Consider the following 21,610-nt stretch of genomic DNA (forward strand, 5'->3'; position numbering starts at 1 on the left):
TCATAAAGCTGAAAGGGCAGAGCAGTAACGACTACTCAAAATGGCAGGCATTATAGAGTCACAAGTTGCACAGACTAATAATGCAGGGTGGTCCTTATAGGCTGAAAGGCAGTCAGATGTGTACCACGTGCTTGACCAAAGGAATATCAACTCAAGAAATACAGTGACTATCACACCTTGTGTACACTGTACGAGGGAACAAGAGGTCATGACCAATACAGAATAACCATCTCCAGCACAGTGAAAGCCTTGCTGGTCCATCAACCAGAATTTTCAACAAGGCAATCCTGTGCTCTCTGGAGGACAGTGGCAATTAAGTGCTGCCAGACAACTTAGAGGCATTAGAAGATAGGGGTATACCTTCTGAAACACCAAACAGAAGGACACTAGAAAGTCACAGATTAGGGGTATCTGGGACCTGATCTGTGCCCAGTAAATTCTAAAATCCTGAACTCTGTTTACACAAAACCAACCAAACAAAGCTGATAACCCATAATGATTTAAGAGTTGATGGAAGCTCAACAATTTGACAACTTCCGATTGTAAGGATTCTTTTAGATTTTCCTGCTGCCATGCAGATTTGTATGTATATCAACCATGTTTCCAGAATTACTATTTAAGCTGAAAACCAACAAAGTTTAAATGGACCACAGCCACACCTTTATATATTATCTTTGGTGGCTTTTGTACTATATTGGCAAGAGTTCAGTAGTTGTGACCCACAGGCCCTAAATATTTACTCTCTGGTCTTCCAGAAAGGCCCGCTAATACCTAGTCCACGCAGTTGTCGTCCACCAAATAAACAGAGCCACCATGACTCTGCTTCTTCTGCAGAACAGGCTGGTGGGACAAGATGGTCAGTTACAACTCAATCCACCCCACTCCCACCTGTGCCCAAGGGCCATCTCCCCATAACCTACGTATGCTACCAGATTGTTCTTTGAATATCATAAATGGCAAGGCTTTCATAAGTGGATGTTCAAATAAATTTAGAACAATTGCCTTCTTTAAATACTTCTAGTGACTAAATTGTGCTAATAGCATTTTCAGAGGAGCTGATTGCATTCTGTCCTTTGACAACTGCTCCTTCTTAATTGTACTTATGGCAATAACTTAACTAAACTAGTGTTATGTTTTGTATACTAAATATTACAAGATATGGTATACCTTCTGAAGGAATAAGCCCTTTCACAAAAGTAAACTTCCCAGGTAACTGTCCTTGTTTTAAGGAACAGACATACTAGGATGGTTAACATGCAAATCTTTCGCCCCCCAAGACAGGGTCTCCCTCTGTCACCCAGGCTGGAATGTAGTAGCATGATTATAGCTCACTGCAGCCTTGAACTGGGCTTAACTGATCTCTTCACCTCAGCCTCGCAAAGTGCTGGGATTATAGGAATAAGTTACCATGCCCACCTGGAAATCTTAACAGAACCACATTTAAAGAAAGGAAGGAAGAAATGAAAAGAGGGAAAAGAAAAGGACAGGAATTATAGCTTTTCCTGCCATCCACTTCTTCTGGAATGATTTAGAGTTATTACCAGGAACATCAATTACTGGAGTATGTTAGGCAATGCTGTCCTCAGGGGCTACCTGAATTCACTCAGTCTCGGCCCCACACCAACTGGTCTGTTCAGATTATTAGAATTCTGGCACTTCTGCTGTCTGGTTCTTAGTTTTCCTTCTCCATTCCTGCTACTGTCATTTCTGTCCCTACAGTCACTAATCCTACCAACATACTCTTTATTTACTACTGCTAATGGGCTGCAGGCTAAAAAAGCAAATAAAACTACATCTTGTTAGATGTATTTATAAAAGGCCTTGTGTACTAGGCCTTTAGAGGATACCTGCTATGATCCCCCAGCAGACAGTCCTTGAGGGTGGAAGCTGCCTTAGTATTAGCCCAGGGCCTGGCGCAGAGTGGCCACTTAACACACACGCTGATTAAAGGAACATATGAGCTTTGTGAGCCCAGGCCCACTTCTTGGAGACCTTGTCTCCTTTCTTTCAGGGCTTTAGCTATATTCTGAATGGTGAAGGGTGTGCACCAAGTAGGACCACAGAGCAGGTGAAGTGACCATTACTCAAGTAGCCAGAATGTTCCATCTTTAAAACAATGTGAGATCAAAGAGTATAAAGGGCTCTGCTTTCCCCCCCACTGGTAAGTGGGAGTCTGTGATCTGAAAAGGACCCAGCCAAAGACACACCTGCCGGAGCCAGACACTAAGTGTGAAATGAAGGGCACATTCCAGCCCACATTTCAGGGTTTCAAAATACCCCAAGTGAAACCAAGCAAGACATACTACTTTGTAAAGTATATATACTTGACTTAGCCCCCAGGCCTCCCCAAAGCAATGGAGGTAGCTTTCCAACAAGGATTTGCTCCTTAAACCAGCCAACTGAAAAGCTGAGAGATATGGGGGAAACCCCACTGTGAAACAAACTGTACATGTTCCCTTCACCCTGCCCCTAATCGGAACAACAAAAAGGGCAAATATAGCCGCCCTTTCCTTTCCTGTTTTGAATTAGGAAATTCCAGTCCTTAGGGTTGAGCAGGAACTCTTTGCCAAGAACCCACCTACACACATGAGTTCTGACTTCTGGGGAGCTGGGCAGAAATGGTTGCTAGGCCTCTGTGAAGGCTCTCAAGGAGGATGGTGGACCCCAAATCCCCAATACCACCTGCTGCCAGCACATGCCCTCTGAGGGCAGCCTCCTCCAGCTCCCCCTCTCCCAGTTTGCTCTCTAAGGTCTCCCATCTTCATGGAGCAGCCACTAAATGCAAGGAACTGTGCAGGGTCTCACACACGAAGGACGATGAGGACAATAATGTGTGTGTGCTGCTCTGCTCAGGCCCTGCCATTTCCCCTTCTCTGGTTCCTCATATGATACAATTAGTCTTATTTGCTTTTTTCTATTAACCTGCAAGTCCCATTTTGTTTAGCTCTGTAACCCAGTATCTAGTATGAACATGTGCTCAAATTAATAGTTCTTGAATGAATAGACCCATAAATCAGACAGATATACAAACAATAATGCTAACACATAGACGACTGATGAATTGCACAACAAAGGGGCAAACAGCACACACACCCCCACAAACCCAAACGCCCAAATCCCCAACAACCCAGAAGTGAGACAGACTTCATCATGGAAAGGAGTTTGGAAGGAGTTGGATCTGAGCAGGGGACAGAGCCATGTGAAATGTACTGCTTAGACAAAGGGAGGAGGGGTGGGTAGGGCTGGCAGGGAAAGTGGTGGTGCTGATGGCAGGGTTAGATAAGCAGGATATAGGCTGTATAGAGAGGGGGCAGGGAGTGATTGGAAATAAAAGCTTTATGGGTAGGAGAAGGCTGTGCTTTAGGAAGCCTTATCATTTCATGAGTTGGGATTTCACCCCAGAGGTACTGGTGAGCCATTGAAGCTTCTGAGGAAAGTTGTGAGAGGCTCACATCCGTGCTGTAGCCAAGGCCACTGTGGCAGTGTGGCAGGTAAGATAGATGAGAGGGCTGAGTCCAGAGGCTGACAAGCCCTGGAGGCACTAAAGGACTGAGTCTCATTTTGGTGGTATGGAGTTTTCTTCTCCTACAGGCGGCTAATAATTTTCCAAGGAAAGACCTAGAACAATGATCATTTTGTAATTGTAACTATAGGAATATATATTGTACTTTTTGGACTCTGGGTTTTATGGCACTCTTTCATATTCTTTTTTTTTTTTTGGAGATATAGTCTCACTCTGGTGCTCTCACTAGAGGCATCATAGCTCACAGCAACCTCAGGTTCTTGGACAAAAGTGATCCTCTTGCCTCAGTTTCTTTCTATTTTTAGTAGAGACAGGGTCTCACTCTAGCTCAGGGTGGTCTTAAACTCCTGAGCTTAAGCAATCCACCCACCTTGGCCTCCTAGAGTGCTGGGATTACAGATGTGAGCCACTGTGCCTATATTCATATGTTAGTAATCCACGTTCAAAGAACTTTTTCTTCTCACCTGACATAAAAATGTACTGAAGCCCAGAAAGGCAAAGGAACTAAGCCTGTGGGGTAAGGAAGTCATAGGAGAAATGGATTCCCAGATTTGGAGCTCTGGAGCTCCCTAGAGCTAGCAAGATACGGTGTGAAGATACGGTGTGATGTCAGAATGATGATCTGCGGAGGGCAGTGTACGGGACGTCACAGGAAATCAGCTAGTCTTCTTTCCTAGAAGCCCAAACTAAGAAATGACTAAAGTGCTCATTTTCTAAAAACAAAAAAGACCTGCTTATGGTCCAGAGAATTGCCTCCAGATCTGTGTACAATATATGTGCTTCATGATACCTAATCACAGGTGTGCCCTTCCACTAGCCAGAGACATAAATGTATTCAGTGAAGCAGAATCTGGTGCCCCATGAGCCCATGGTACTGGGTTGCTGGATCAGCCTTGAGGTATACCACCTCTGACTCAATTCCCATGTTGCCTTTCCATGACTGGACAGCTCAAAGAGTTTGGAAATGCTCATGCTAAGGCCTAGCTCATAAGCCCATTCCACTGTGGCACATCACAGGTTCTCTAGGCCAAACTCCCAGCCTGGCCAAGTGTGGACCATTAGCAATGGGCAGAGTCCTGCTATAGCACCTCAATCGGTCAGTTGCTGAACAAGGGGTAAATCCCTATAAATCTATCACTTGGCCTAAAAAACTATTCCATAGTCCATGCTTTATTATAGATAAGAGTCAAAGGATGACTATTACATAAAACATGAAAGTTCTGTATTGGATGTATGAGGGTCCTAAAATACCACTGTTTTCAATCCATGAGTGTCTCAAACATTCTTTTTTGTTGTTAAGACAGAGTCTCACTATGTCGCCCTTGGTAGAGTGCCAGGGCATTACACCTCACAGCAACCTCAAACTCTTGGGCTTAAGTGATTCTGTTGCCTCAGCCTCCCAAGTAGCTAGGACTACCAGCACCCACCACAACGCCCAGCTATTTTTTGTTGCAGTTGTCGTTGTTTGGCTGGCCTGGGCCGGGTTCGAACCCGCCACTCGCGGTGTATGCGGCTGATGCCGTAACCACTGTGCTACGGGCGCCAAGCCATGTCCCAAACATTCTGATCCTCTCAAACTGCCAACAAGTTCTACCCTGTTTTCCCGAAAATAAGACCTACTTACAGGAAAGATAAGACATCCCCTGAAAATAAGACCTAGCGCGTCTTTGGGAGCACACCTTAAAATAAGACACTGTCTTATTTTCAGGGAAACAGGGTAGTTCACCTGCTTTCTTGAGACAAGATCCTATAATGAAGTCATAGAGTAACTCTTGTTTAGCTAGTCCAAAACCAAATCCTTAGAAGCAGCTCAAAGTACTTGGTGAAGATTCCTTTTCTATAACACCATGCCCACCCACATTCTCACATTACATGTGTTCATGAATAGCATGTCGGGACTGTATAAAGTAACATTAAACAAAGGGCAATGAACCAAACCATTAAGGTCATGACATACCTGTACACAGACTTTTTTAACGAAATCAGGTGCAATTATTTCCCTTTGGCTTAGAGATAAGGATCATCTAGATCAGCGGTTCTCAACCTTCCTAATGCTGCAAACCTTTAATATAGTACAAAGGGATCACGACCCACAGGTTGAGAATCACTGATCTAGATACTTAAAAAATAAAGTAAAACTGGGGCGGCGCCTGTGGCTCAGTGAGTAGGGCACCGACCCCATATGCTGAGGGTGGCGGGTTCAAACCCAGCCCTGGCCAAACTGTAAAAAAAAAAAAAAAATAGCCGGGTGTTGTGGCGGGAGGCTGAGTCAAGAGAATCACCTAAGCCCAGGAGCTAGAGGTTGCTGTGAGCTGTGATGCCACGACATTCTACCAAGGGTGATAAAGTGAGACTCTATCTCTACAAAAAAAAAAAAAAAAAAGTAAAACTAAAATCCAGGCATTAAACTTTCTGAGTTCCTATAAGCAACTATATTGTATAGTTGAAAAACTCAAGCTTGGCGCCTGTAGCACAGTGGTTACGGCACTGGCCACATGCAATGAGGCTGACGGGCTCGAATCCAGCCCGGGCCAGCTAAACAATCATGACAACTGCAACGAAAAAATAGCTGGGCATTGTAGTGGGCGCCTGTAGTCCCAGCTACTCGGGAGGCTGAGACAAGAGAATCGCTTAAGCCCAAGAGTTTGAGGTTGCTATGAGCTGCGATGCCACAGCACTCTGCCAAGGGCAACATAGTGAGACTCTGTCTAAACAAACAAACCAACAAACAAACAAAAAAAACCTCAATTTCATCAATTCCTTAGCAGATGTCATGAACATCTGCAAGATAGTAAAAATTCTAAAATAGGAGGCTTTTGGCTTAAATGTTTCACTTAAAATGTTTCAAGTGAATATATATGAAATCTTAATAATCTAGTATTATGCTTTGACTGCTGTTGGGGGGGCTAGTCTGGTACTCTTTTCAACTTTCTATAAATAATGTATTCCCACCTAAATTATTTTTTTGACCATAATTAATTAATTCAGCTTGTGGTTAAACAATCACTTAAAATGTTCACTCAATCTTTCAGGGTAGTATCTGATATTTCTGTAATAACTCTCAAATGAAATTCATCCTAATGAGTATAGCATTAACCTTCTATGCCTTAAATCAGGGGTCCTCAAACTACGGCCCGCAGGCCACATGCGGCGGTGTGATTGTATTTGTCCCCATTTTGGTTTTTTACTTCAAAATAAGATATGTGCAGTGTGCATAGGAATTTGTTCATAGTTGTTTTTTTTTAAACTATAGTCCGGCCCTCCAACGGTCTGAGGGACAGTGAACTGGCCCCCTGTTTAAAAAGTTTGAGGATGGGCGGCGCCTGTGGCTCAGTGAGTAGGGCGCCGGCCCCATACGCTGAGGGTGGAGGGTTCAAACCCAGCCTCGGCCAAACTGCAATAAAAAAATAGCCGGGCGTTGTGGCGGGCGCCTGTAGTCCCAGCTGCTGGGGAGGCTGAGGCAAGAGAATCATGTAAGCCCAAGAGTAGAGGTTGCTGTGAGCCGTGTGACGCCACGGCACTCTACCTGAGGGCGGTACAGGGAGACTCTGTCTCTACAAAAAAAAAAAAAAAAAAAAAAGTTTGAGGACGCCTGCCTTAAATTATATAGCCTTAAAAATATTCCTCCTCTAGGACATCTCACATTTTAGAGTGATAGACTTAAAATATAAAAGCATTCACAAGCTAGCCCTGCAACATCGAAGATGAATAAACAGTCCATGGCCTAGACACTTAGAAACAAGTCTGGTCAAGTAGAAAATTAATTTACCTGAGTTACAATTATCTGTGTAAGTACCCAAAATATACAAATGTTATGCCCATTTTTAGATGAGTCTCAAAAAAAAAAAAAAAAAAAAAAAGAATGAACCATGAATCACTGTGTTTGAAATATTTCATTAAAAAATAGAATGAGTCACTTTTTCAAAAAGGTAAGGGTGTGGTCCAAAGCCTAACAGAGGAAAGGTACCTTATCTTCTGCATCGCACCTGCCAGGCAAAGCAAGTGTCCAGACAGGCAGAGCAGGCTGGTCTGTTTTTTTTTTTTTTTTTTGGCCGGGGCTGGGTTTGAACCCGCCACCTCGGCACTGGTCTGTTTTTAAAAGATCTTTACCAACAAGAGTACATTATTTCTCTGTCCACTTGCCTCTTATCTCTGTCATACCCAATCTTCCCCTCCAAAAAGTAAAATACCATACCTTCAAATCAAACTTTGTACATATTCAAGTTCATTGAGGAAACCAGGAAGTGGTCAGTACGCTAAATTTTCCTTCTTGCTTCGTAATCAGCCACCTTCCTATAAAACCCATTCACACATACTCAGACTCCTGACATTGATCCTTATTTCTGAAAAAGTCTAGGATTTGGACAGCTCATGGAGCCTAACAGTTCTACTTACTATAACAATTTTACTACAGTTGGCTATTTTACCACTTATGGGATTTATTGATGTATTAAAAAAATATACACCCACATACAGTGTGACATAACACAAGGGACAAATGTTGGAGATCAGCAGCAGCTTTGAGTAACACGTTCTACTTTCCCTTTATACAGGCATGTCTTACTATATGCTGTGATGATGAGAAAAGCTGTGACAACTTTAAGACAATACTACGTACCAAATTAAGTGGTAAATTACTATCTGAATAAGAATTTTAGAGCTGGAAGGAATGTTAAAGACCATCTAGTAGATTTTAGTAAAATTTTTCTGTTCTACAGATGTAGAAATTCCATTTGATTTTCTGTCTAAAACTTATGTTTTAGGCAAAGCATGTAGTAATTGCAGGGTGTCCAATCTTTTAGCTTCTCTGTGACATATTGGAAGAAAAGCTGTCTTGGGCCACATATTAAATACACAGACACTAATAAAAGCTGTTAAACAGAAAGAAAGGTACAGGCAGCGCCTGTGGCTCAGTGGGAGGGCGCCAGCCCCATATACTCAGGGTGGCGGGTTCGAACCTGGCCCCGCCCAAACTGCAACAAAAAAAATAGCTGGGTGTTGTGGCGGGCGCCTGTAGTCCCAACTGTTTGGGAGGCTGAGGCATGAGAATCACCTAAGCCCAAGAGCTGGAGGTTGCTGTGAGCTGTGACGCCACGGCACTCTACCAAGTGTGACAAGGTGAGACTCTGTCTCTAAAAAAAACATAAAAAAGGTCCACGCATAATTTTCATGATATCCGCCACCACAGATAAGCAAAAACATCCTCACATAATCTACACATGGACTGGAGGCCCATGGGAGGAATGGACAGGGCCACCAACATGAACTGAATGTCTATTATGCTTGAGGACTTTACAAAGCTGCTCGTTTTAAGGTTTACACAAAAGCACAGCAGCTTTTATTATTCTCTATTGCAGAGGTGGAAAGACTAAGGCTCAATATTCCTAAGGTCATAGAGCTAGGCAGTAGTGGAGCCAGAATTCAAAACCAGCTCTGCTTGTCACCACAGGGGCTCACACTGTTGTCAGGGTTAGAGCACAATGGTGTCATAGCTCACAGCAACCTCAAACTCTTGGGCTAGAGATCCTCTTGCTTCAGCTTCCCAAGTAGTTGAGACTACAAGCACAGGCTACCACATCTGGTTGTTTTTTTTCTACTTTTTGTACAGACACTATGTTACCTAGACTGGTCTCAAACTCCTGGCCTCAAGAGATCCTCCTGCTTCAGCCTCCCAAAGTGCTGAGATTACAGGCATTAGGGATTTATAATCCCATACCCTTCAGCATAGCATGTGGCTTCTTTTTTTGTGGGTGTCCCGAAGGTGGGGGGATAGGAGGAGTAAATGAGCAGGAAATGTGAGTTCTACTTCCCAGTTCCTCACATGAATTTGAGGGGCCTGAGAAGTCTCTTCAACTTGGCTGTGCTGTCTTTATCTCTAAAGGAAAGAGGCTGGACTAAGATCTCTAATATTCAGGCCTCTTTTTAAAAAAACTCTCCTGGTGGGCGGTGCCTGTGGCTCAGTGAGCAGGGCGCTGGCCCCATATGCCGAGGGTGGCGGGTTCAAACCCGGCCCCGGCCAAACTGCAACAAAAAAATAGCTGGGTGCTGTGGCGGGTGCCTGTAGTCCCAGCTACTCGGGAGGCTGAGGCAGGAGAATCGCCTAGGCCCAGGAGTTGGAGGTTGCTGTGAGCTGTTGTGTGACGCCACGGCACTCTACCGAGAGCAATTAAAAAAAAAAAAAAAAACAACTCTCCTGGAGAGGGGAAAATTCTCCTGGAAGCCCGTAATACCCATTTTTCTTTTTTTTTTTTTTAAGCATTCCTTTTTCTTTGAGCATGGCACCCACTAGACAACCTCACACAGCTGTGCCCTTGAAGACATAGCCTTTGGGAAAGAGACTGAGATTTAGCAGGCCTCTGCCAGACTCTGGGCCAGCCTGTTTTACAGATGAATAAAAAAATGAAGCTCAAGGAGCCAGTGGGTCTTGGACAAAATGTTTATTGAGATGGCTAATTTACTTTCTAGGACTATTGGATGGTCTGGATGGTACCTACCATGATCTGTTTAATTGTGCTGCCATCTCCCTGCATTATATCCTTGTTGAAGGAAATCTACAAGCCGGCGGGAAATCTTCATGAAAACAAGACACTACTGATCCTGCCACCCAATGAATACTTATTAATGAGTGTGACACTCTCATAGGTTGTGAAACCCTTTGTAATCCTGTGTGTGATCTCATGTGACGCTGAATTGTCATCTGTGTCCATCAGGGTAGGTTCTGAGATGGACATTTTGCTTGACTGTTGCGTAGTGTGGGGCATAGTGAATAGAGGGTAGGACTGATTCTTTCAGACCCTTACTGAACATCTGCCTCCCAGGAGCACTGGGCTGCACACTACACATGTCATCCTATTTGATTCTCACATCTACTCTATCTCGTAGGTATAAACACTTACTTTCCCATCCCCCTGTTACAGATTAGGAAATTGAAGCACAGAATTTGCCTGTATCCATGTTTCCAGGCAGCAGTGGAGATAAGATACACTCCCAAATCTGCTCTCACTCTAGAGCCTTCTGCTTTTAACTATTTACTAAAACAATTAAATTCTTTTTTTTTTTTTTTGTAGAGACACAGTCTCGCTTTATGGCCCTTGGTAGAGTGCCGTGGCCTCACATAGCTCACAGCAACCTCCAACTCCTGGGCTCAAGCGATTCTCCTGGCTCAGCCTCCCGAGTAGCTGGGACTACAGGCGCCCGCCACAATGCCCGGCAAAAATTCTTTTTTTTTTTTTTGCAGTTTTTGCTGGGGCTGGCCTTGAACTCACCACCTCCGACATATGGGGTGGGCGCCCTACTCCTTTGAGCCACAGGCACCATCCAAAACAATTAAATTCTAATAAGTAGAATATAAAAGAGGGAAGGGTGCTGATGTTTCCACCAGTGACCTCGAGTTACTTACAGTTTGGCCATCTTGTCCACACATGGCTATACAAAGATGGTGTTATCGGGTGGGCTGCATGCAAAGGTGTTCATAGGCCACAGGCCTGATAAGCATTCTGTACTCTAAAGTGGGACCCTGCCTAACATTTAGAAGACTGATTCTGCCCAAACTTAGAAGGCAGAAGGACTGTGAAGCCTCAGCCAGAAGAGTCACCCTAGGATTGACTCCAAAATCTGCTTCTGCTGGCAAATACTTCTTGTAGGGTCACGTACAGAATGCTGATTTTTCTAAGAGAAAGCCCACCCATGCTAGGCAGAGACCAACCACCAAAGGCTCCCACCCCAGTGCTGAGAAAGGCACCTGGCTTCACATTGTGCCATGCGCAGGCATGTAGCCACTGTGACATCACCCAGCAAGGGCTTGGCTTATTTAGCTAAAAGTAAAAGTGCTTGGAGGACTCTGAAAGACTAGCTAGGGAAGGGAAAAAGAGAAGCAGTTATTGGAATTCTACCTGGCTTCAAGGGGAGTCACGTGGCTTTTAGGTCTCTGCTGAAACCATTTATCTCAGGCTCTGTAAGCAGTCATGCAAGAGCAGAGCCTTGGGAGGAACCTGGGACTATGGAAAAACAAGGCTTACCTACCTAGGGAGGGACTCTCTGGCACCTGCTAGAGGGCTTTGGAAATAAATGAGAGGCTAAAAGGAATGGAGACTGGGTTTAGAGTCAAGAGGCCAGAATCTATTCCTAGTCCTGCCATTTACCAACTTCCTGAGCCTGAGTCTCCTCATTCTATAAAACAAGGAGGAAGAGCAAGCTGATTGCTGAGGTACCTTGCAAGGCTGAGATTCTATGGGTCCTCTGTTTTAGGATTAAACCCAACAATTTCTTTGCTAATTCTTGGATTTAGTATTTTCACCAAAAGCTTCCCTTAACTTCCTTTCCCTATTCTTTGCTAATATTCAAAAAGAAAGATATCAGTAGCTGTCTCTCTTAGCCATTTTCCTGAGCATGTTCAGTTTTTTTTCTGTCAAGTATGGCATGTAATTACCATTTCTTTTGTTCATTCATGAAACTTTTTTCAGACTGGAAAAAGCACTATCAAAATGGATCAAATATTACAAAGTGGTAAATGACAGAAACATCAGAAACCTCAAGTTAAACATGGCCATTTTCAAGGCTTAAATGTTTGCATATCTGGGATCTATTCTGAATTTTACAATCTGGCAAGATATTCCCTTTGGGGTAGAATGTGGCTTAGGCTAACAAACTTGTTCAATGATATAAAGTAAGTTAATGGTAAAGACCAAATCTTAAAACTACATGCTGCCTAGTCTTTCCACCATAGATTGTTATCTTCCTAACCAACCTTTCTGCAACTTGATTCTCTGCTACTATTTTTTGGTTAGAAACATACACTTCACATATCAAAGTTAAGACTTATTGCAATAGGACTATGGCTACAACTATCCTTACCCCCTGTAGGCTCACCTTGCTAAGGTAAGAAATTGATCTCCCCCAAAGGCATTCCATCTCCATTGACCCTGAATAGGAGACAGTCATGTCTCTGATAGCACAGAAAATCCAAAGAGTTCAATTGCTAAGTCTCTACGTACTAGGAAGGCTATGGTGTGGAGAAGACTATAAAAGATGAAGTTTTCCCTAGTATTTCAGGTGTATTGGAACGAATGACTATGGATTAGGTAGGACATGCAACTATAGCCTTCTCACCTTCACAGTGGCCATTTGTCTCTAGAAATCTGCTTCTAAAGAAGAAAGCAAATGTCTTTTAAAAATGCAAAAACAGGAAGGAACTAGAAACAGCAAGGTATTAGCTTCATTTTTTCCCTCTGCAGGTCAATATTGAGACATCACTCCTCCATTTCTGCTTCAGATTCTGTTCTTTTCTATGGCTATCAGTGTGTGGGGGTACATGTGTATGCGTTTAAATACTTCCATATTTGGTAAGTAGGATATGCGATCCCCTTTTCTCATACCTGCCTTAATGAGACATAGGAAGCACCATGCCATGCTCTCAACATGAAACACACACGAAGATCCTAAGACTCTTCCTCTACTTGGGAATTTGTCCACGCATTATTGTCATTTTTTCTACAGTAATCCCAATATGGTGGATTACTTGTATTTAATATTCTTAAAGACAAGGGGCAAGCAAGAGAAATGCAAAGTGTTTGAAGCAAACAGATCGATAGCTCACATGGTACTTTTCCAGGGTGTCGGACTAATGGTGAAAATGCAAAGGAAAAGGCCTAAAACTTAACCATGTCTGCTTAAGACTGGTAATAAAATGTTTCCTGCTAGGCTTCTAAGAGCTCTCTGTAACTTCACCACCAAAGACTCAGCACTGCCCCAAAGCTCTTTTGTAATTGGCTTTTATTGCTTTAATTATCCAAGGCAAGGTGGGACAGATTTACTCCACCTATAATGTTATTATCTTTGCTCACTAGTGACTAGCAGCAGCTCTTTACCTCTTGTACTTGATGCCTGGCCTCCAGAATTAGCACCTTATTATAGGCAGGCCTTTCTTCCAATTACCACACATCTCAATTAAGCAGTTATTTTATTGTCTTGTTCACACACTAGTTCAAGGTCTTGGGCTCCCCAACTATAATAAATCCTAAACTTCTCTAAGGCAGTTGCTGTGTTTTGGGTTTCTTATCTCTTTAGGCCCATGAACCCTAGGAACTTGCAGTTATGCAAACACTGATTGTCTGAAGAGTTTCTAGATGTCTTTTCTGAGTATGGCACACACTAGGAATCTGGTCTCTACGCATGCCTACTCAACCCTCCTACCAGATCCACAGGCTTCTTTGCTATTGAGGACTCTCTCCTTAGCTACCTGGAGTTAAGCTCTATTCTGTCCCTGTTCAACCTTTTCCCTTATCTGAAAGGGTGGGCAGAAACAAACACAGGGACTTCCCATCGGTTCCATATTCCTCTAGAACAGTGGTTCTCAACCTGTGGGTCGCGAGCCCTTTGGGGGTTGAACAACCTTTTCACAGGGGTCGCCTGTTGTAGCCTGTCGGGCCTTTTTGAGCATACTGAGTTTTTTTTTTTTTTTTTGTAGAGACAGAGTCTCACTTTACCGCCCTCAATAGAGTGCCATGATGTCACAGGACTCACAGCAATCTCTAGCTCTTTGGCTTCCGCGATTCTCCTGCCTCAGCCTCCCCAGCAGCTGGGATTACAGGCGCCTGCCACAATGCCTGGCTATTTTTTGGTTGCAGTTCACTGGGGCTGGGTTTGAACCCGCCATCCTCGGTATATGGGGTTGGTGCCCTACTCACTGAGCCACAGGCGCCACCCGAGCATACTGAGTTTTGGAACTTCTAAATCAGCGGTTCTCAACCTGTGGGTCGCAACCTCTTTGTAACAATGAAAATACATCCTGTGTATCAGATATTTACATTACGATTCATAACAGTAGCAACATTACAGTTATGAAGTAGCAATGAAAATAATTTTCATGCTGGGGGTCACCACACAATGAGGAACTGTATTACAGAAAATTAGGAAGGTTGAGAACCACTGAAAAAGGATTCAACAGATGTGAGTTTATGCCTGAAATGACTCCTTGCTTTTGGAATTAAGATTATCTCCCTTATCAAATACTCTGATGAATGAACTAGAGCCTGTGGGGAGACTGTATAAGGAGATGGTTAGGAGCAAGTGTCCTCAAACTTTTTAAACAGGGGGCCAGTTCACTGTCCCTCAGACTGTTGGAGGGCCGGACTATAGTTTAAAAAAAACAACTATGAACAAATTCCTATGCATACTGCACTTATCTATTTTGAAGTAAAAAAACAAAACGGGAACAAATACAATCACACCGCCTCATGTGGCCCGCGGGCCGTAGTTTGAGGACCCCTGGTTAGGAGTACAGGCCTGACAGCTAGAATGCTTGGCTCAATTCCTGGCTCTGCTATTTACTAGTTATATGACCTGTAACCTTGGTAAGGTGTTTAACCTTCTGTCACTTAGTTTCCCAATCCATAACATAGGGAATAGTACTTGCTTCATAGGGCTGCTGTGAGAACAGAATAAGTTAATCTTTATAAAGTGCTTAGAACAGTGGTTCTCAACCTTCCTAATGCCCCAGTCCTTTAATACAGTTCCTGTGGGTGGCAACCCACAGGTTGAGAACTGCCGGCTTATAACATTGCTTGGCATGTAATAAGCATTAAGTGTTAAAGAAAATTAATAGTATAGGCTTTTAGAATATACAGACCTACAAAATAAAGGCCCCAGATAATTTGATAGTGACAGAAAAACAAGCTGGTTTAATAGAATAATGTCACCCATAACTTCTTGTTCTTTTTTTTTTTTTTTTTTATCAGACAAAGTCTCACTCTGTTGCCCAGACTAGGATGCTGTGGCATCAGTCTAGCTCACAGCAACTTCAAACTCTCGGGTTCAAGCGATCCTCCTGCCTCAGCCTCACAAGTAACAGGTGCCTGCAACAATACTCCAGCTAATTTTCTCTATTTTTAGTAGAGATGGGTCTGTTCTTGCTCAGGCTGGTCTCAGCTCAAGTGATTCTCCCACCCTGGCCTCCCAGAGTGTTGGGATTACAGGCATGAGCCATCATCATCGAGTTTTTGATTTTTCTGGCTATCATACATTCTTTGGATTGCTTCAATAAACTGGAAAAGAAGTCTGAATTTATGAGTTTTAAAGATGTCTAATGCACTATCACAGCAAAGGTGATAAAAATGCTCTGGCAGCATTTAAGTAGACTAGGGAAGGTGTCATTGTTTTAGTAGACAATTTAAAAGGAACATTTTACTGTTTATATCTCTCATATCTACTTAGTCTAATATGTCAGACATTATTCATAACATTATTTAATAAATACTGCTGACCCTTTTCCAGCATGGAACCTTTTTTCAATTGTCAGGGGGACAGTTCAAATATTCCACATTTTAAAAAACATATTGAAAGATTTTTATATAAAGATGACTCCATGGTATCCAAACTCAGACTTTTTTCCCTGTGTCTTTTCTGATCTGTCAATCTGCTGCCATATTTTAAATCCTCGGTCCCCTTAGATATACCCTGGCTATTAAAATTCTATCTCCAAGGTCTTTTCTTTCTGAACAATCTCAAGCACAAAATATCATTTCTAACATCAGCAATCCTTGTTCTCACATAAGAGTTCTTCACATAAAATCCAGCTGTCCAACCACACACAAAATCATCTATGCACCACATCAGATGGGGCAAGTCTGCCTTCTAGAAAGGAAACTTCTTCTAGCTTCACTTCTCTGAGTTTCCCTGGAGGACAAAGTCCAAACCTGTAAGATGAGTTCCCTTTAGGTGCACCTGTAGAAGACTTTGCAGAAACATTAAGAAACACCTAATGTCCAGACTATTAAGAAGTGATCATCTATTTTGGAGATCAGAAGTTTAGTGCTTAGAAATGTGGGCACTCTCTATACTCTTCCTAGCCCTCCTCCCAGGCCCACTGATGTCACCGTCATAGCTCTAACCACCATGTTCAGTGGTTACCTTGGCTCTGGAGCCTTCAGCTCTGCCTGGGAGGCTTCTCTGGGTATAAAGTGTGTCTTATCTTAGGATTTCAAAGCTAGCACAAAGCCCATGCATAGTAGTCTCACATTAGTTATCTGTGAAATTGTATTTGAAGCTATTATCTAAGAAACATCAACTTTTTTTTTTTTTTGCAGTTTTTGGCTGGGGCTAGGTTTGAACCCCCCACCTCCAGCATATGAGGCCGGTGCCCTACTCCTTTGAGCCACGGCACCGCCCAACATCAACTATTTTTGATGGCTGGGCTGTCAAGGATTATTTTCACTTTCGAGAACAAAGAAGTTTCTTAAAAATGGGACATCAGGAGAGTCATCAGACACCCTTCTTGCTTCAACCAATTTGGGTTAAATTTCCCCCATTTATCGACAAGACTCTTTTAAAACTTGTATCTTGCCCTGTCTGCCATGTGTTCATGAGCTCCTTCGGTGACCCCATCTTCACTTAGCAAGTAACCTCCCTGGATATTCAAGGCCCATACTCGGCCACTGCACGGGTTGCCCCCCTCCCTCCCTGTAGCTGTCTATAGCTACCATTCCCATCAAACTGGGACTTCCAGTTAACGCTAGGAAACCCAGGCATTGCATACCTCGCCATCGCCAGTTACTAAGACCTCCCTGACTCCCTTTAGGACAATACTCTGGCGACCACCGAGGCAAGGGGACCCTGCAAGGTAGTGGATCAGCGTTTAGTCTGCCGGGGATTGGAGAAGGGGGGGGGGGGAACGAGCCAGCGAGAGAGCAAGAGATATTCCTGGGTGGAGGGGTGGGGATGCCTCGTGACTTAAGTGCCCTCCACTTCCAGCCCGGACCTTCCTACGGAGAACGACCTAAAGAGGGCTTCATCGCCTTTCTTCAACAACCCTAGGGACCAGGGAAGTGAGGGGAGGGGGGCGATAGCCCCCCACTAGCCAATCACGACTTCCGCCTCTCTCTCTCTTATACACACACACACACACACACACACACACAAACACACACACACACACACTCCCTCTCTCTCTCTCTCACGATCTGCTACTTCAACTCAGCTCTGAGCAAAGTATGCCGCACGCCTCTCCCCGCCTCTTATTGCGAGCTGCCGGCCGGTGCTACTCGCCTCACCCCAGCTTCTTCACTGCCACCCCAGTTCTTCCTCCCAACTGACCGTGAAGCCGGAGGCAGTTCCCCAGTCCCAGGCCCCCCGTGGGGCTCCTGCTGCCGCCGCCGCCGCCTCCTCCCGCAGCCCCCAACCTGGGACCCGGCCCCGGGCTGCGGTGATAGCTCCCTGGCACCAGGCGCCGCGGCTCGCTGGACTCGGCCAGACACCGGGCGGCGCGCAGGAGAAGCCCATGGAGCTCCGGGCAGTGGCAGCGGCCGCGGCTGCGGGAGCGGCCGCCGCGCGAGTTGATGACGCGTGGACGGTGGGGGGGAGCGGTCGGGGCGGCGGCAGCGCGGGCTGATGACGTGTTTGCTGGCGGGGCGGCTCGGAAGCATGGCGTCGGTGGCGCTGAGCGAGGCGGAGAAGGTTTACATCGTGCATGGCGTCCAGGTAACTACAGTAGCGGCGTCGGCGGCAGTCGACCCTCAATTCGCTGGGGAGGAGGCAGCCGCTAGTCTGGGTTTTTGCAGTCCCACGCCTGCAAAGGACTGTTAGTCTGCTTGCAGCTTTCATGGTCAAGAAGATTGCGAACCCGGGCAGGCGGCGTTGGGCCCTCTCGGAGGCCTTTCAGCCATCGCTCACTTCAGGGGGCCGAGCCCCAGTTTTCTCTTCTAGGAAATGGGAATTTGGAGGTGGGCTTTCGGCTCGCTTTTCCTCACCTGGTTGGGAGGCGCAGAGAGAAAATGCACCCGAGGTGAACGCGGTTTGAAAATATAAATCGCCTTACAAATAAAAAGGAAAGAGTGTTTAAAAAGCAGCTAAGGTCTTCCGTGCGCAGTCTTCAATCCCAGATTTAGATCACTCGGGACGTGAGTTGACTGTTGGACCTGGTGACGAACTATCCCGTATCTCTCTCTGGCTTTGTCTCCACTTGTTAACTCAGGTACCGTCTTCCCGTCAGAGTTCTGGCGGCATCCCCTCCCTCTTTCCTTCATGCCTGTCCTCAGCCTGGACCAACTGCAGTCAGTGGTTCGGTGATGTGATGTAGCCATCAGATTAAGGCGGCCAGCTATCATTAAAGCTCCACAGTGCGTCAAGGCCATGTTCATTGTTAAATTGTGCCTTTGTCTTGCTTATGATAGAGGAGGAAACGTCAGTATTTAGCCGACAGATTAAATTTGGATAATAAAGTCAGAACTTACAGCCATATTTTAGTTATAAATCAAGATCAGGAATAATGATATAATATGTGTATTACTGGGTAACATGTCTGTTATTTGTATTTGGGTGGCATAAAGATGCTTAAAAGCAATTAGATTTGTCTTTTCCTGTCTTGTTTTCGTGTCTGCTTTGATTTTTATCCTCAAAGGGTGCTTCTTGGAAAAGTATTAAGGATAAATTTTCATCTCTAAATCGGAAAACCATTGGTTTTCTTTCTTTGTTATCACAGCTATGAAATACTGATTCTGTCCTATTTGCTCTCATATTCCATCTCTGAAAGTGGCACCAAGGAATGGGGGATAGGAAAACCAAGTGTGTCCTTTTTGTCTGTAACCTCCTAGAGTAGAAATGTCTCCCAAACATCCAAAATTTCCATGGCAACTCACTAGCTATTCAGCAGCAGAGACCCACCTGGTAATAAGTGCATCTTTATTACTTTATAATGTGTCAGTAAATCACTTAATATTTATTACACACGTGTTATTTGCTGGGTGTTGAGGGGAGAAAAGGAACATAAGCCTAAGTTCCTGGCCCTTGAGGTGCTTAGGTTCTTGTTTGGGCAAAGTTAGTTTTTTTTTGTGTGTGTGTGTTTGTTTTTTTTTTCGGCCGGGGCTGGGTTTGAACCCGCCACCTCCGGCATATGTGACCGGCACCCTACTCCTTGAGCCACAGGCGCCACCCTGGGCAAAGTTAGTTTTATTTACCATCATATATACAGCACTTAGCATATATGTGGGAAACAGGATGCTAAAACATAGTTGTGAAGTAAATAAATGAAAGATAGGACAGAGTAAAGATGACTAAAAGAAAGACAAAGGAATATAAGGTATATCCCAAGGAATAGTATAGTTAATGGGAATTAACTATACCATTAAAAGATTCTTAAAAGATTTTAAGAATACCAGGGATTAGTAATGCTCCAAAGGCTTCCCTAAGGAAGTGAAATTGCTTCACTAAATCCATGTCATGTGTCCTTCTTGTGTTTCTTCTTCAGGACTCAGTAGTCACTCAACACAGAACTGAGCTAAACTTGGGATGGGAAGGAATCTGCTCTTATATAGCTCCCATGCTAAAACACAGATACAGAAATTACAGATTTGTTTGTGTGTTTATATATAAAATTGTACTGAGTGCTATGAAGGAAACACCAGGGATGCAGTCAGTCTCCCAGGTCAGAGGAAGCTTCCCTAAGAAAATGGCATTTTAACTGAGCTCTCAGTATGACTAAGAATTAAGTAGACACGAAACTTCCAGAAGGAAGGGATGGTGAGTCCACAGGTCCTCAAGTGGAGGAGGAATTGTGGAGCCACAGGGTTGGACTGGAGGCGGAGGTGAGAGATCAGTTTTTAGAATTGTCCAGATGCCCTGTCCTAATGGTCTTGAAGTCTCAGTTACTCCCTCATGGTGGATTTAGGACTTGTCTGTGGGAGCCCCTTAAGTCCTAGCCACTTGGTAGGTACTCAGTAACATTGAATGAGTAAGGAGGCTTTAAAGGGGCAATGGCAGTGTTTTCATTTTTTTTTCTTGTTGTTTTTTAAGAGATGGGGTCTTGGTCTGTCATCCAGCTTGGAGTGCATGGGTGCAGTCATAGCTCACTGAAGCCTCAAACTCCTGGGCTCAAAGGATCCTCCTGCCTCAGCTTCCAGAGCAGCTGTGACTATAAGTGCACCATTATGTGTGGCAAAAATTTTTTTTTCTAAAGACTAAGTCCTGCTATGTTGCCCACACTGGTGTCCAACTCCTAGCCTGAAATAATCCTCTCATCTCAGCCTGCCAAGATGCTGGGATTACAGGTGTGAGCCACCATGTCTGGCTATTTTCACTTCCTAAATTAAACCTTCCTCTCACCAGTACCATGGACATACTTGCTGGAACACTCAGCTGTATATACATCACAGAGCCATGGAGAATATAACTGACTTCAAATCAACCTCTTCATAAGGACCTGTAACTAATATGCTACATTTATGGAGGAGCAAAATAGAATATACACTGTCTGAATAAAGGTCAAAATGCAGGTGAATGAACCTACTATGGAATCTGTGCTGATTCAGTTCTAAGTTTTTCTAAGCTTTTGTTTAGTTAGTTGGTCATAGCATGCCAGCAGGACATCTTAAGCATTGCCTACCCAGAGTCCTGTTCTTAACTTTATAGCCCTAGTCATTTTGTGTTTTACTTTTTGTCTTTGGTCCAGTAAGGTTAGTTTCAGCTTCTGAATTCCCTTTCCCTTCAGCTTTTGATTCCTTCACTATTTTAGGGAATATTTTGTCTTGGTTTGGTGATAACCAGAAGCAGCTGAAACTAACCTGATGATGTTGTGTTGAGGTCTTAGTTGCTAGTAATGGTAATTAACAAACTGGCTCAAGCAAAAAAAAAAAAGTATGGATAAGAAGTCTCCAAATATTTCTCCAGAAATTCAAGGGCACTTGGATTTCAGCTTTCCCCTACTCATCTATTATGCTTTTTGTGCCTTTGCTTTATTCTTAACTCCCTGCAGTTTGGCTTTCTGTTTCTCAGGCCAGAGGTAGAAAAAAATGTGGTTACTTCCCAGCTCCTGGGGTTATAGTTCTTCTGTATAAGACTCTAGTCCTTCTACATCAGTTCCAAATTTATCTTCCCAAGAGAAAAAATCTTTTTGGTTCAGCTTTGGTAGGGGAAAGGATGGACAGAATAATTGTGATAATGGCCCCTAGGAGATGTGGCATAGTTGGGAGAGGGCCGTTGAGGGGAAAGGAGTCCGGATCCTTTTAGGTCCTGGCAGAGAACAGAATCTAACGTAGATTGTTCAGGAGACTTCTATGATGTGACTCAATATAGCAGTATGGACAGGTTTCAGAGAATCAA

General features: G+C 44.1%; 2 protein-coding genes across 9 annotated transcripts in view; one reads left to right on the forward strand and one right to left on the reverse strand.

The window, feature by feature from the left end:
• ZDHHC3 (zinc finger DHHC-type palmitoyltransferase 3) overlaps positions 1-17,855 on the reverse strand; it is a 62,552-nt gene extending 44,697 nt beyond the window's left edge. For all 7 annotated transcript variants that reach the window (XM_053599422.1, XM_053599420.1, XM_053599423.1 and 4 more), the window contains exon 1: positions 17,612-17,855. The gene's annotated coding sequence lies outside the window, so the exon portion shown is untranslated. The remainder of the gene's footprint in view (positions 1-17,611) is intronic.
• Positions 17,856-17,888: 33 nt separating this feature from the next.
• EXOSC7 (exosome component 7) overlaps positions 17,889-21,610 on the forward strand; it is a 37,163-nt gene continuing 33,441 nt past the window's right edge. The window contains exon 1 of one of the 2 annotated variants that reach the window (XM_053599430.1): positions 17,889-17,995. In XM_053599430.1, coding sequence (XP_053455405.1) covers positions 17,906-17,995 — 90 coding nt within the window. In that variant the 5' untranslated portion in view covers positions 17,889-17,905. The remainder of the gene's footprint in view (positions 17,996-21,610) is intronic. The other variant, XM_053599429.1, reaches the window with a different exon arrangement.

Source organism: Nycticebus coucang, chromosome 8, assembly GCF_027406575.1.
Source record: "Nycticebus coucang isolate mNycCou1 chromosome 8, mNycCou1.pri, whole genome shotgun sequence".
Classification (NCBI taxonomy): domain Eukaryota; kingdom Metazoa; phylum Chordata; class Mammalia; order Primates; family Lorisidae; genus Nycticebus; species Nycticebus coucang.